This window comes from Malania oleifera, chromosome 4, assembly GCF_029873635.1.
Source record: "Malania oleifera isolate guangnan ecotype guangnan chromosome 4, ASM2987363v1, whole genome shotgun sequence".
NCBI lineage: Eukaryota > Viridiplantae > Streptophyta > Magnoliopsida > Santalales > Ximeniaceae > Malania > Malania oleifera.
The window spans coordinates 27,348,609-27,361,140 of NC_080420.1; the positions used below are offsets into that span (position 1 = coordinate 27,348,609).

General features: G+C 36.5%; 1 protein-coding gene across 1 annotated transcript in view; it reads right to left on the reverse strand.

The window, feature by feature from the left end:
- Positions 1 to 4,751: 4,751 nt before the first annotated feature.
- Positions 4,752 to 12,532, reverse strand: part of LOC131153560 (uncharacterized) — a 78,256-nt gene continuing 70,475 nt past the window's right edge. Inside the window, exons 11-14 of the mRNA XM_058105948.1 lie at positions 7,963 to 8,023; positions 7,013 to 7,093; positions 5,615 to 5,694; positions 4,752 to 5,132 (exon numbers count right to left, since the gene is read on the reverse strand). Coding sequence (XP_057961931.1) covers positions 5,054 to 5,132; positions 5,615 to 5,694; positions 7,013 to 7,093; positions 7,963 to 8,023 — 301 coding nt within the window. The 3' untranslated portion in view covers positions 4,752 to 5,053. The remainder of the gene's footprint in view (positions 5,133 to 5,614; positions 5,695 to 7,012; positions 7,094 to 7,962; positions 8,024 to 12,532) is intronic.

The window sequence follows — 12,532 nt, forward strand, 5'->3', positions numbered from 1 at the left end:
TGTGTCATTGATGATTTGTATGATACAGGGATAGGTTGTGTTACTTCTTCACCTCTGGGTCCTATTAGTGGGTTCGGAGCATGACAACGATGGTTGAGATTTCTTCTACAAAGTGCGACATTGTCAAGTTCGATGGATTAGGAAATTTCGAACTATGGTAGAGGAGGGTCAAGGATTTGTTAGTGCAATAAGGCAAGGTGAAGGCATTATACGGAAGGAAACTAGAAGGCATGAACGACATTAATTGGAAGGAATTAGAAGCGAAGGTTGTGGCAACTATCAAGCTTTGTCTAGTTGGTGATGTGATGTATAAGGAATCACCGGCGGCAGTTTGAATGAAATTAGAAAGTTGGTATATATCCGATTTGGTGATGAACAAACTTTATCATAAGTAGAAAATGTATGGTCTCAAGATGTCAGAAAGTTCGGATCTAAACCAGCACATCAATGTATTCTATCATATCATCTATCATTTGAAGCGAGGTGATGTGAAGTTCGAAGATGAAGACAAGGCATTGATGCTCTTAAACTCCCTACCTGTGACTCCTATGTACAAAAATTTGGTTACAACTCTGATGTGGGGAAAAGAAACTCTCAAATTGGAGGAGATTGCATGTGCTTTGTTAGGTTTTCATCAGAGGAAGAAAGCTAGTAATGAGAATTCACAAGGTGAAGGAAGGATATATGGTGTTTTCAGTGCAGGAAAAAGGGCTACATAAAACAAAATTATCCAAAGAAAAAGAAGGAGAATGCAAAGAATAAAGAGGGTTCATCAAAATCTATGAATATAGAGAAAGAAGGAGACTCAAAATAGCAGTGACGAGAATATGTTTTCAATGTCATCTATTTCAGATCGTCTTATGGATTCTTGGATCCTAGATTCAGCATGCTCCTATCACATGACACCCAATAAAAATTAGTTTGACATCTACAAGTTAGTAAATTCTGGTTTTATTTTGATGGGTAATGATGCATCATGCAAAGTTGTCGGAATAGGGAATATTATAATTAAAATGTTTGATAGTGTTGTTAGAACGTTGTGTGATGTTAGGCATATACCGGATTCAAGAATGAATCTGATTTCATTGGATACTTTAGATTATAATGAGTTTGATTACAAGTATGCAAGTGGAGTAATGAAGGTGAGTGAAGGTATCTTAACAGTAATAAAGTGGCAAAAATTAGCAAGAAAAATCTGCACACTACTAGGTACCACAGTTATAGGTGGAGCTGCAGCTGCAGAGTCTGAGTCAGATACTACAGTCTTGTGGCATATGCAATTAGGTCCTATGGGTGAGCATGGGATGACAAAGTTTCATAAGAGAAAGCTTTTGAAGGGTGTATTCTTAGGAAACAAAATAGGGTGTAGTTCGAGACAACCACACATAAGACGAAGTGGCGTGTTTCTTGATTAACAGGTCACCAAGGGCAACACTAGATGGGAAAGTAGTAGAGGATGTGTGAACATGCAACGCGGTAGACTACTCTGGTTTGAGAGTGTTTGGATGTCCAACCTATGTGCATGTTTCTATTGAGGAGGGATCGAAGCTTGATGGAAAGTATAGATAGTGTATCTTTTTAGGGTATCAAAAAGGGGTGAAAGGTTTTAAGTTTTAGGGACTGAAAGCAAACAAGGTGGTGATCAGTAGAGATGTGATTTTTTTGAGAAAGTCATTTTGCAGCGTACTCATAAAGAAGAGAAACAGGTACCAGAAAATTGCAGCAACAATGAGCATGTGGTGCAAGTGGAGCTAGAGACTCGTGGCAGAGAAGACAATGTTCATAATGTAGGGAGTTATAGCTCAAGAGATCAGTAGCATCACAATATAGTTATAGACAAGCACAACCGCACAATATAGCCACCCACAAAGTATGGCTTTGATGATCTAGTTTCTTATGCACTCATTACTAGTAGAGGGATCCTACTACTTTTCAAGAGGTAGTGCACATCCAAAAGAAAAGTAGATGAATGAGTGTTATGGTAGAGGAGATGGGGTCTCTGCATAAGAACCAAACATGGGAATTGGTGGAACTTCCTAAGGGGAAGAAAGTGATAGGATGCAAATGGGTGAATAGGAAGAAAGAAGCAGTATTAGAAAAAGAAGGAGAAAAATTCAAGGCTCGCCTAGTAGCAAAGGGTTACTCAAAGAGGAAAGGAGTTGACTATGATGAGATCTTCTCCCCTGTGGTCAGACACACTTCCAGCAGGGTAGTGTTGGAATTGGTAGCGCATTTTGATATGCATTTGGAGTAGATGGATGTAAAGACAGTGATTCTTCATGGTGATTTGGAGGAGCTGATTTACATGGTACAATCAAAAGGGTTTGGTCAGCATGGACAGGAACACTTGGTTGTACATTGAGGAAATCACTTTATAGGCTAAATCAGTCTCCGAGGTAGTGGTAAAAACAATTTAAATCCTACATGATCAGGATTTGCTACAAGAAATGTGAGTATGATCGTTGTGTCTATGTGAAAAGCCTTGATGAATGTTCATTTATTTTTCTGTTGCTTTATGTGGATGATATGTTGATTGTTATGAAGAGTATGAGTGAGGTTAATAAGTTGAAAACTCTATTAAGCAAAGAATTTGACATGAAGGATTTGTGTGCAGCCATGAAGATTCTTGGGATGGAGATTTGCAGAGACAAAGCTTCCAAGAGATTGTGGTTATCTCAGCATAGCTACATTGAGAGGGTATTAGAGAGGTTTAGCATGGATAATGTAAAACCAATGACTACAACATTGGCGAATCATTTTAAATTTTCTACCACCCAATGCATGAAAACTGATGATGAAGCTTAAGTCATATCAAAGGTAGTGCAATAGGGTGCTTGCCGTATGTTATGGTTTGTACAAGACCGAATCTAGCACAAACTGTTAGTGTGGTGAGCAAGTTTCTGTTAAATCCAGAACGACACCATTAGGATATAGTCAAATGGATTTTTTATATACTTGTGGGGTACTATAGAATATGACATTATGTTTGGCAGACACTAGGGTGATCCTTTTGTTGTGGTATACGTGGATGGAGACTATACAGGGGACTTAGATGACAAGAGGTCTACCACAGGGTATGTATTCACTCTTGTGGGGAGTGGGGCTATTTGTTGGAGGTCCATGGTTCAGTCTCTAGTTGCACTATCTACTATTGAGTTAGAATATATGACATTGACTGAGGTTGCCAAGGATGTTTTTTGGCTTACATGATTGGCCAAGGAGTTGGGTATTTAGTAAGGTGGAGTTTAGTTGCATTATGATAGTTAGAGTGTCATTTATTTGGAAAAGATCTAGGTATATCATACAAAGACCAAGCACATAAATGTGAGGCTCCACAAGATCAGGGAATTGCTTTCTTCTGTTAAACTACTACTTGAGGAAGTTCACACTTTCGAGAATGTGATAGATATGTTGACAAAGTCTGTTACCACAGACAAGTTTAAACACTGCTTGAACTTAATTAATGTCTCCAAATGCTAAATAGGAGGCGTCCCAACCTATTATCCGTGGAACTTTAGGTAAACATTTTATTTTCTCCTAAGGGGTAAATATTTGTCAAGGTGGAGATTGTTGTAGTATGTGGCTCACGTCGAGTGGAACATACGTGTAAAAAAAGCAAGTTGAGGAAAAACAAGGAAGTTAGTTTGAAAAATAACCATCAACGGCTTGCTTAGTATGTCAACAGTTTCTTTCAAAAGCCAAAATAGGAAGAAAACTATCGATGATTTGCATCATGCATCAACGATTACATCGATGATTTCAGGCAGAAGCTAATTAGGAAAGAAACTGTCAATGATTTTGTTCAACGTTGTTTTTGAAATTTGAATTGAGAAGATCAATAGGTTGGTGATATGGAGACAAATCCTATGAAAATTGATAAAAGTGTATTTGGAAATTTTCTTAATCTCTTTCTATGTGTAGGATTAGCATAAATACAATGTTGTAACCCTCATTTTGATAGATAGTATATTTTAGTTACCACTTGCTCCTATAGACAGGCATTCTGTCGAACCACGTTAAATTATGTATGTTTTCCTGCTTTCCTTAATCTGTGTATATTTTCGCATTATTCATAGTGCTTGTTGCACTACATGATAGTTTCGGCATTCATTCACGCAACACATAGACTATTAATAAACATAATAATACAATATTTAAATATGAATATTGTAATAAAGCACATTGATCACATGCTGGACATCCAATACAAAAATTAAATGTTATTAACTAGAAAGCATGAACCATATGATACATCTTCAAATAAAAAACATTGCAATAATCTCTTAAGTTATATTCTACATAAAATTTTATTCCTATCCTAAATGTATCAATCTTGATTTTTATTATCACAACATTTTCTCTCCTTAGATTTATATTTATATTTAGAAAATGTGAACAAATTTCAATATCACTTTTACTTTATCTTATCCAAATCCAATACAACTTCAAATCCAAATTCAAATTCAAGGTCTTTCATTTGAAAATTTACAACCTTAGAATTCAATTTCAAGAAAAAATTATTTTTGTCAAGATTTCAAGAAACTTTATTAAAGCATTAAACTTCTTATTTGGAAAATTTTAAAATGGCTTTTCAAATTTATTTTGCAAAACAAAAATTAACGGCCGTCATCAATTTTGAAGATAGTGGATAGAGACAATTTCAACAATTTCATAAGGCCTGTTTTAGTCATCACTCACCACGAATGAAACCTCCTACCTATTTCCCTTGTTCCCACATTTGAAGTGATTGATTTTGAAAAGGGGGGAAAAAACACCTTTTTTCTTTCATTTCATTCCTCAATTTCTCAGGGACCAAACAAAAAAGGAACTTTCCATCCACTTTCCTTCTACCAAAAGCAGCCTCAAAACTGCCTCATTTTTTCACGCCTATCAGTGAAGCTTCAGAGAAAAGTCATATATTATATTTACAATTCTCGATAAGGTGCAAACACCGCTGGGAGAAATCATACTTGCTACAGTAACCATCACTCGCAGCAGGCAGCAGGCAGCAGGCAGCAATGTGGAGTTCTGGAGGAAACGTGCTGTAGAAGCTCTACACATCATAAACAGGCATGCGTTCCTCAATAGAAACACGGCAGATGGGGCACTTTTTACACTTCTCACAGCAGGTACTGGGACAACCAAAATCAGCATAAAAATAAGTCTGCCATTCCATTATAGAAGCGGCAACCATAAACCAATGCATAAACATTGCTTTGTACTACTAGGAAAAACAAAAAGATGTTCATTGAGGGAGGGAGAAGCTGCTCGCCCACCAGTGCCTCGTGGTCTCAGTCCAGAATGTATAGAAAAGATCAAACCAATGCATAGCCTATTTATTTTCAAGTTAATCACGATGCAGTTGAGTGAGATTGCCCCCATATGACTGAGTTCTGTAGTACCAGCCCAAAAAGAGGCTGGGCAGCTCACATTAACTGCATGTTTGGCATATAGGAATGGAATGGGATCGAGAGGAATGGAATTGAATTTATCCCTTGATATCATCATGCCTTTCATTCAAATTTTCGTTCCATTCCTTTCCTATCTCATTCCGTTCTGCAAACCAAACCTAATGTAGGGGGAATAAAAGTTAGGGAAAATGGGAGACGCATACCTGCAAAGGATGTGATGCCTGCATGGAAGCAGGACAATGTTTATGTGTTCTTCAAAGCAAACTCTACATAGGACTTTCTCCTGATAAACCAACAAATTGACATGTGAGCACCGTAATAGGTCCCTCGAGTGTGTACTAGAAAGAAATTTAAAAAGAGCAAACGGAAGATGGATTAAGTTCTTCATAATCAAATTTTACATCACAAGACAGCCATCCTCACCAACCCAGCGCCCAACCAAGCCCGCAACCAAAAGAGAAAAGAGAAATAAATAAAAAAATTATACAAATAAAAAATATAAATAACCACAGAAGAGCGAAAAAAGGGAAGAAAAAGACAGCAGAATAGCAAAAAATTTATTAAATTGATCAGATCCAGAATTTCAGATCATGAGACCTCCCTTATCTAACGATAACCAAAGCTACAAGGATACAATGTCATACAGGCACCATATAGGTATTGATATGGATATACAAGAGGCTAACATGCCTCCTGTAGGACTCATGCCCAGTGGAGAGATCTCAATAATAAAGGGAGAGTAACAAATTTTCTACCTCATAAGTTCTGCAGGAGAATCGCTTTTATTTTATTTTATTTTATTTTTTGTATGTACTTGTTTGCACATACATTTCTATCCAAGCAACTTAGCCACAGTCAGGAGGCATTTACACTTGCACTTCGTTTAGCCTTGAAGGCAAGGCTATAAGAGAAAAGAAATTGGAATTAGAATCAATCTCATCCTTGTGTCATAGCAGTTTAATCTAAATATGCAACCACATCTGAAACTTTTATACTGGGGGTGTGAGCCAAGCTGGGTCCTGAGCTACTCAAGCTCAACTTTACTTAAGTTTGAGTCGAGCTCAGGCGACTCGAGTAACTTGGTGAGTCAAGTTCAAGTTTCTCGCAAGCCTAATGGAGCATTTATTATTTACTATATTTATATAGTGTAAGTAATAAATTTAGACATGTCTTTGATATTATATATTTTATATATTTTCCTTTCATAGATATATCTAGTATTAGATTATAACCACATTGAGCTCAATTGTGTCGAGCTCAAGTTTAAGAGAACACTGATGACTCAATTGACTTTACAATTATAAGATCAACTGAGTTTGTGCTAATTTTGAGCTTAAAATTTTCTAGTCAACTAAGGTCTGTGCATCCCACCTTGTTGACTACAAAAGACTTGCATACACCCACACTTGGTATCCCGGTCCACATGAAAAACTGTGACACCAAAATTGGACAAGGAAACCATGCAGTGTCATTCTTGATAACCAATTCAAAATCTGAATGAAGCAGGAAATTATAGTTGCAGTTATGGGACAGGACTATCATACAGCAGGAAATCAGTAAATCACACATTTAATCTCTAGAAGACTGTCAAAGTTGTATACATTTTGCAGGCTTTCATACTCCTGCTGGCTATATTTTGTGATTTCAGTCTGTTCAGAGAGTGCTGCTTGTAATCTCCAAATCTGTAAAGAGAAGTACCAAGAATATTATACATGGCAATAGCAAGGTACAATAGCAGGAATGAACCCAGTTTAATGGTCTTACACTTTTTTTTGCAGCATTTGGGACCAAGTGAAGGAATTTCAAATATTAAATTGAAACTTTACCTAGTAATTTGTCTAAATAAAATTTGAGTCTAATCCAATCTCAGCAACATTTAAGTCGAGGCAATTAAAATTTTGAAAATTTTTTTTCCAGAACTTTTAGGTCGTTTGTTAACATATTTTTTATTCTTTGAATGCCTTCATTGGGTATTGTCCTATGGTTGGATAGGCCACAAAATTTTCATTTGCATGATGGGACCCAGATGAAATTTTGATCTGATGGTGAAGATCCTCTTTCGCAGTCTCACATGGGCTCAATAGTAGTGTATAAGATAATTCTACATATAGGTTAGAAATGGGGTAGGAAGGCGTGAACAGCAGGACACCTCCCATGGGCATGGCCATAGTAGCTCCTACCTGCTAGGAAAACCAATACCGAGTGCGCCATGGGCCCACCATGGAGCCAAAGTTGCTCTCTTAAGATGGTTGAGCCCTAGCTTGACCCTAGCCTGCCACGGGTGTAGTGGCATTGGGTTGGAGGATCAAACGACAAGAAGTCCGCATGAACAATGAAATCACTAGGAGTAAAACTCATGCCCTATCTTCCAAACTACATGGAAATAAGCATGCCAGTTAACACTAATTGCCTACCATAGTGGTATAAAAAAAAATTCAATTTAATATTGATTCATTAGAGCATGTGAAGCGTGCAAGTAGAAAGAGAGTTAAGAGGACTGAGAACTAGAACTTTAGCCCACACAAATGGAACAGAAAAATGTCAAGTTCACCTCCTCAGCAAGGTCTGTTTTAGGCAGTTTCTTCACAATATCGGGTGAGAAAGTGTTATACCTGAGTAGCAAAAAAAATAAAAAATAAAAAATCAGCCGATCTAATATCTGTGTTCATATTTTGAATAACAGTTCAAGACAGAGGGTACGATGCAATTCAAAACGCATTAACTGATCAAGTGCAGCTAGTCAGTAGGAACCAATAGAAAATACATATACTGATAGTCCCAGATGTACCTAGCAAAAAATCTTTGAGAAAGATAATAATTATACTCTGATTAAACTTCCATGTTACAGTACCACAATATATTGCTTTGTGGGCCAACCATAAGAATTTAAATCCGCTAATTGGCCCAAAGGATGCACCGCTACATTGGGGCAAGTGAAAACTATTAGCCCCACATGAAGTTTGTAAGTAATCTGATAATAAGCACGGAATATCTTTCTGCTAAACATGATGCAATTTGAACTCATAATTCATAAGATACTTTTTATGAATTTCAACTGAGTACCATAAGCAAATTGCTACCGGTTTTTCAACACTTACATGTCTACAGAGTAGCAGCTGTTATCATACATGCTGGATTTTGCCACTTTACACTAACTCAACAATGGGGAAAATAAGTTTGGATTGATTTGTAACTTAAAATAAAGGGAAAAATACATTGACCTCTCAGAAGGTTTCATCAAAAAGACACAGACCCCTCTGATGTCAAAATATTGAACATCAAATGTGGCAATCGCAAGGAAGGTCACAATTGCTCACAATGTCCAAGACCATTGAGCAAGTTTTTCGCATTGATGTTATGATAACTATTTATCCATGAAATTTTTGTTCTCTAAATAACTATTTTAATCCATCATTGTTTTGTAATTTCCATTTCATATCATTAATTTAATTGTCATCTCTTAATTATGTGCATGGATGAATCAAAGGCCCTCCAATCAATTGTTAATTGGGCATGTCAACATCAATCTGAGCATGTATGGGCATTCCAACTTGTTGACCACATACAGCGTATTCTATATGCAGATTAACACATAAAATTATTCCATGAATGCACTGTATTAATTCTGGAGACAGCTCAAGGGTTGGGTTTCTCAGGATTGCCTTGCACTTGATCACTACGTTGTTGAATGATAGAGATCACAGACACATATTTTTTGGAGGGAAAGCCACCATCACTCTCCAAGACAAGGTTGCACCATTAAGATTACACACTAATTTCTGGCATATGATCAGCACGACACAACAGAGCTGGTGGGGCCTGTGTGAGTCACTTCTTGAAGTCAGTTCACTAAACCAGGAATTATAGGTTTTCCTTCACTATAGTATGGGACAATGCCTTTTTTGGCTTAACTCAAGAAGTGCTTCCCTGAGTGATATCTAATATTTACCCATATTAGTACTTGAATCTCTACAAAGTGACATGCAGCTTTGTTTCGATTTGAGAATATGCGGTTGACATGCTCTGATTTGTGGAACTTGGCTAGGATTTAAGTGAATGCATTATGAAAGGTTGGAAGGGGTTTTGTTTAATGAAAAGGTTGAAGTTTATGACAGAAAAACTCCAAAATCTGGAAGGTGGAGGTTTCGGTGCTATTTTTATAAGAAAAAAAAAATGATTCTTTAGGAAGTGTCATAGATAGACAAGAAAAGGGGGGGGGGGGGGGGATGGCGACTCTCAGAAGAAGTAGCTGGCAGAGGAGTACAATTATCCAAGAGTTTGAACAAATTCTTTTGAGAGAAGAGGTGAGCTAAAGGCAGATGTCTAGAACAGATTGGGTTAAGGACGGGGATTGCAACACAAGACTCTTTCACAGGGTAGCGAATGGTAAAGAATTTTATAGAAGAGTTGGAGAAATCCTAATTGTGTTGCAGGTATGATTACTGAATTTTATAGGAACCTGTTTCATGTAAATATAAGGGAATAGCTATGGTTTTGAGGCGTTGGATTGGTGCCCTATATCAACAAACAAAGCAGAGAGGTTAGAAAGGCTCTTTAAGGAGGAGATTACCGCTCTTGGATCTGTTTTTGGAAAGACCCTTGGCTGGGTAATGCATCCTTATCCACTTCATTCCCTCATCTATTTCGACTGAGCTCAAAGAAAAATAGAGCCACATCTTTGGATTTAAGTAGCCCATTGGTTTCTTTGGATCTCCATTTTAAGAGATCTCTTAATGATAGGGAGTTGGTAGAGTTTTCTTTTTTATTATCTCTATTGAAAGGGAGTAATCTTTCCTCAGGGATGGATGTTTGCTCTTGGTCTTTGGATCAGTCAAGAGTGTTTTCTAGTAATCTTTTTTTGAACTCCCAACTCACTCCAGTTCTTCTTTCCCACTCTATCGTTTCATCTGGAAGACCAAGGCTCTTCCAAAAATTAAGGCTTTCACTTGGTTGGTTGCACTCAATTAAATTAATACTAATAACTTGCTGCAGATTAAGAGACCTTTGAAGGCTTGCTCTCCCAATGTATGTGTGCTCTGCTCTATAATAAAAATTTTGAGACAGCTCTCATCTTCTTTGAACTGTTAACTTGGAGAATTTTGAATATGCTTTTTGTTATTTCTGGAAAGAGCTGGTTATGCCCTTCTACGGTTGGTGAATTGTTAGCTATTTCTTTCACAGGCTCTGGTAGGAGAAAGGATAAGGCAGTCCTATGGAAGTGTGGAATACTTGCAGTTTTATAGAGGTTATGGTTGGAGCATAATGCAAGGATATTCAAAGGGAAGAAATTCAATCGGGTGCTGGTTTGGGATAAAATTCAGTATTTGGCCTCACAGTGGTGTGCTGGCTAGGTTTTTTAAGAGGAATTAGTTTCCACAAGTTACATAGAGATTGTAGGAACCTATTGGCATGCTGATCTTTTATTTTTTGGTATGTATTAATTGCTTTTTTCTGGTTTGCTCCAGACTTTTTTGGGAGTTCTCATTATCCCTCATGTAAACTATCTTCCTATTGATGAAATCTTTTTCTGCTATATAAAAGAAAAAAAAAAGAGTTGCCAGTGCAGTGTTCAAGATGGATATTCATAAGGCACCTCAGGACAGATAGAGTTTATGATGAGTTTTTTTAAGACTTGGGTTTTTTTGAAGATCTTTTCAAAGTTTCTTATAAATTTTTATATAATGAGGTGGAAGGTAGGAGTATTAACTCAATTTTTTTATTATCCTGATGCCTAAAAGTGACTGCACTATTAGAGTTAATGATTTTACGCCAATCAATTGTTGACTAGTGTTTATAAGATCTTGACTAAAGTTTTATCTGAGTGGGCTACAGACATGGTGAGATAGGCAGATTCTAGATGCAATGTGATGGCAAAAGAGGTGGTAGAAGATGCGATTAGAAGAAAAAAGAAGAGTCCAGTTTTGAAATTGGATTTTGAAAAAGCTTATGATCAGGTTAGCTGAGGTTTCTCAGAGTTATGGGCTCACATCTTTAATTTGCACATCGTACTATTCTCTTTCTTTTAGAGAATGATGGACAGTTTCTAAATGTGCTAACCATTTGCAGCTGTTTGAAAATGTGCAAGGGTTAAGAATAAGATTTTCTGAGAATGGTATAGTGGGAATAGGCTGATTCAAATTATTTTGCTAAGTTTGCAAGTTTTGCTAAGTTAGGAGGTAATCCTACTGCTGATTCATTTTAGGGCCTGGTTTTTGAGAGAGTTGCTAGGATGTTGGGTGGAAAGGAGCTATTCACTTTAGGGGTTGTATTACTCTTATTTAGCATGCCTATCCTCCATTCCTCTATATTATTTTTCCCTTTTAAAATTCTAGCAGCACTAGCACGAGATTAGAGAAGTTGTGAGCAAGTTTAGGGATCAAGAGTAGGTAAATGGGACAGGGACCATCTAGTAAGTTGGGAAACTCTACGCACGTCTAAAAGGAAGGGAGGATTGGGTCTAGGCAAATTGGTGTCTAATAGCATTTCCTTGTGGATGTGGTTATGACCAAGGTCTTAAATTTTGATTTCGACTCAAATTTCGAAAATCCAAAAGTATGGAAATTTCAACAAAAATTTCGATTTCGATGTCAGTTTCGATTTTGATTTGAAAAAATAATGGAAATCATTAGTAAAACATGGTATTTTTTTATGAAGCTTTAGAAATGATTGATAGACATAATAATGTAAGTTTTAGGACTAATATATTACAAGTAAATACATCTATGCTGTGTATAAGGTGGAGAAGTCGTAATATAACATGTGCGTCAAACATATTCGTAAGATAATGTACATTAAACATATTTAGTGAATCAGTTAATACAAATAAAATTCATAAATCTTTTAAATATTATTTATTATACAAATAATGATAATTTAGAAATGAATGGTTAAATAAAATGTTGTTGTAAGTTTAATTTTTCATATAATTTCAAAAGCACTTATAATAATCATTTCGTTTCGATAAAAATAAATAAAATAAATTAAAAGAGAATTTTCATTTCACTCCTAAATCCCTCATTTGAATTTCTAGGAAATTTCATTGCGTAGTTCAAATTTCGACAAGTTTCACTAAAATTTCGAGATTTCGATAAATTTTGGATGATTTGTTGAGATTTTGACGG